This window comes from Pinus tabuliformis, chromosome 6 (genome assembly GCF_031772625.1).
Source record: "Pinus tabuliformis cultivar Carrire ecotype Pingquan chromosome 6, CPIR1, whole genome shotgun sequence".
Classification (NCBI taxonomy): domain Eukaryota; kingdom Viridiplantae; phylum Streptophyta; class Pinopsida; order Pinales; family Pinaceae; genus Pinus; species Pinus tabuliformis.
This window is the reverse complement of record NC_142292.1, coordinates 853,847,346-853,849,972: the sequence shown is the minus strand read 5'-3', so window position 1 is coordinate 853,849,972 and position 2,627 is coordinate 853,847,346. Positions and strand designations below refer to the sequence as shown.

The following is a 2,627-nucleotide window of genomic DNA, read 5'->3' as shown; positions in this document are numbered from 1 at the left end:
GATGGGGCGAAGCCGGTTGGCTATGATTTTGGCTATAATTTTGTAAAGAGTGTTGCAGAGGGATATAGGCTGAAAATCATTGAAGGAGTTTGAGGAATCAGATTTCGGGATGAGGGCAATGAAGGTGGTGTTGATTGCTTCATACATTCTACCTGTCAATCTGCATTCCTCAACGACACTGAGGAGGTCATTCCCAAGGATATCAAAAAAGGCCAAATAAAATTCGATAGGCCACCCATCTGGCCCAGGGCTCTTGTCCTTTTGGAACCATTTTAGGGTTTGTTCCAATTCTTCAATAGTGACTGGGGCAATGAGCTCATTCAGCTTCGTGTTCAACAAATCGAGGGAAATGCCCTGCTACTCGAATGATCTCTGCCAAGTTACTTCCAGGGGGAGCTTTGAAGAGTTGCTTAAAATGTGCAATGCCCAATTGTGAGAGCTGATGGAAAGTGTGAGCAGTGCCACCTTCTGGAGTGGGCAATTGCCAAATAGTGTTGGCATATTTCCTTCCTTTGGCAAAATTTTGGAAGTACTTGGTGTTATCATCTCCTGCTTTGAGCCAGATGGCCCGACTCTTCAGCCTCCAAGTTTCCTCCCGATCCTTTAATATGCTAGCACGTTTGTTCTCCAATTCAATCAGATGGGCTTTATCTTCAGGACTGGTAAAACCTCTGTTGTTTTCATCAATGAGACCAACAAGGTCAGCTTCCACCGCACAAAGGGTCTGATTGTCCTTCAGATTTTTGTCTTTGGCCCATTTAATGGTGAGCTTCTTTAGGTGGAGTAGTTTGTGGCAGAAGACAACTGCCTTAGATAGAAGCTGGGAGGGAGGATTGTGTGCCCAATGTGCCTTTACCATCTCAGTGAAACTCGGATCTTGTAACCATACTGAATTGAACTTGAAAGGAGCCCGAGGTTTGGTGGGTGGTCTGGTGATTTCCAAGTAGATGGGAGAGTGGTCAGAAATGCCACCAGAACCCACCCATTTCTTGTAATGAGAAAGGGTCTGAAGAAGCTGATGCTTAATGACCATCCTGTCCAGCCTCCTGGCTAGGGCTGCCTCCCCTACTCTTCTATTCCTCCAGGTAGGTAAGGGCTTTATCATAGGCACATCAATGAGTTGTGCCTGTTCAAGAAGGGATTCCATGACTTCCGAGAGAGGATCGACCTGGGCAGCTGATCCCCATGACTCACTGTATCCAATGGAGAAGTTGAGGTCCCCTCCTAAAATGAGGTTGTCTACAGAGGTCAGAGATAAGTTTAGGAGGTGATTCCAGAAGGCCTCTCTTCCCTGACAAGGCCCATACACATTCATAACCCTGAGCTCCTTACCCAATTCAGCAGAGTATAGGTCCATTCCCATATATCCCCTGCCTCCCCAAGTTGCAAGGGCTTTGATAGTGCGAGGGTTATAACCAATAGCCAATCCCCCCGAACGACCCGAGGCATCAAGAGTAGTGTAAGTCCATCCAGGGCAGATGGACTGTAATGTGTTAGAGACAAGCATGCCTTCCCCTAGGGTTTCTTGCAGAAGGATAATGTCAACAGGATCAACAGAGAAAAGTCTGTGAAGGGCTAGCTTTTTGGGGGAGCTAGCCATGCCCCTACAATTGAAAGAGAGGCATTTCATGGGGAAACAATGGCAGGGGTTGGCTTTGCTCTAAGAACCCGATCGATAGATGACTGTCTCCTAGAGAGGACCTCGACCCCTACTCGAAGGATAGCATGTGATAAATATGATTTGCGGCCTCGTGATGGTCTGGTCGATGAAATGGGGGGTGAGTCCTAGGCCCGGGAGGGGTAAGGAAAAACCTGTTGATGTTCGAGACCTGAGATTATAGGGGCAAGGGGGATCCAGAGGAGATGAGGAGAGTGGACTATGACTCACTGGGAGAATGGTGGGGGCGGTGGTGGAGTCAACCAAAAAATGAGGGGGGGAACTGCAGAAAATGGATGCAGAATGAGGGATGCAATAAGAATGAGATGCAGGCAGATGCATAACATTAGAAATATCAATATAAGATAGAACAGGAGATGAGGGAAGAGGAGTACCCGCTGATCGAGCCGCTTCCACCGCTGCTCGTGCTCGAGTCAGTGGAGGAGATGGGGGACCAGAGGATGTACTCACTGCAGGGCTCACAGGCTTGGATGGAGTCGCTTTGTGAGGTGGATCAGGGCCTGATTCAGTGTTCTTCCTGTGTTGAGCTGTAGTACCATGAGCATATGCCGATCCGTGCATTGTTGCTGTCTCCTATGCTTTGGTGACCAGGGGGAAATCCTTGAAAATGTGGCTGACCTTATGGCATCTGCGGCATCGAAATGGCACACCCTCATAATCCAGTATCTGAACCCTGGTGAAATTCCTCCACTGGAGTGTAATTTTTTCTTCCAGGCCCTCCCTAGTGTCCAAATGTACCAATATGCACGCTAAGGAGCGATTTTTGGACTGCACAATGGTTTTATCGTAGTCCAAGTATGTACCAAGAGTGTTACCAATTTTGATGAAGACTTCTTCGGACCAGTACTGTAATGGAAGCCCCGGTAGCCTCACCCATAGTGGTCCTGCTCCGATCTGCTCTCGCTCTGGGTCAAAAAGAGGACTCCAACACTTGAGGAGCACTGGTGCC

At 48.3% G+C, this 2,627-nt stretch overlaps 1 protein-coding gene across 1 annotated transcript; it reads right to left on the bottom strand.

Moving 5' to 3' along the window:
* Positions 1–316: 316 nt before the first annotated feature.
* On the bottom strand, positions 317–1,600 carry LOC149261572 (uncharacterized). The gene has a single exon (XM_089369741.1). The coding sequence runs from the start codon at positions 1,598–1,600 to the stop codon at positions 317–319; it is 1,284 nt and encodes a 427-aa protein (XP_089225867.1).
* Between the last annotated feature and the right edge of the window lie 1,027 nt (positions 1,601–2,627).

What these genes read in the sequence shown, in the direction of transcription:
- LOC149261572 (XM_089369741.1), bottom strand. Translation starts at nt 1,600, where the DNA reads ATGGCTAGCTCCCCCAAAAAGCTAGCCCTTCACAGACTTTTCTCTGTT.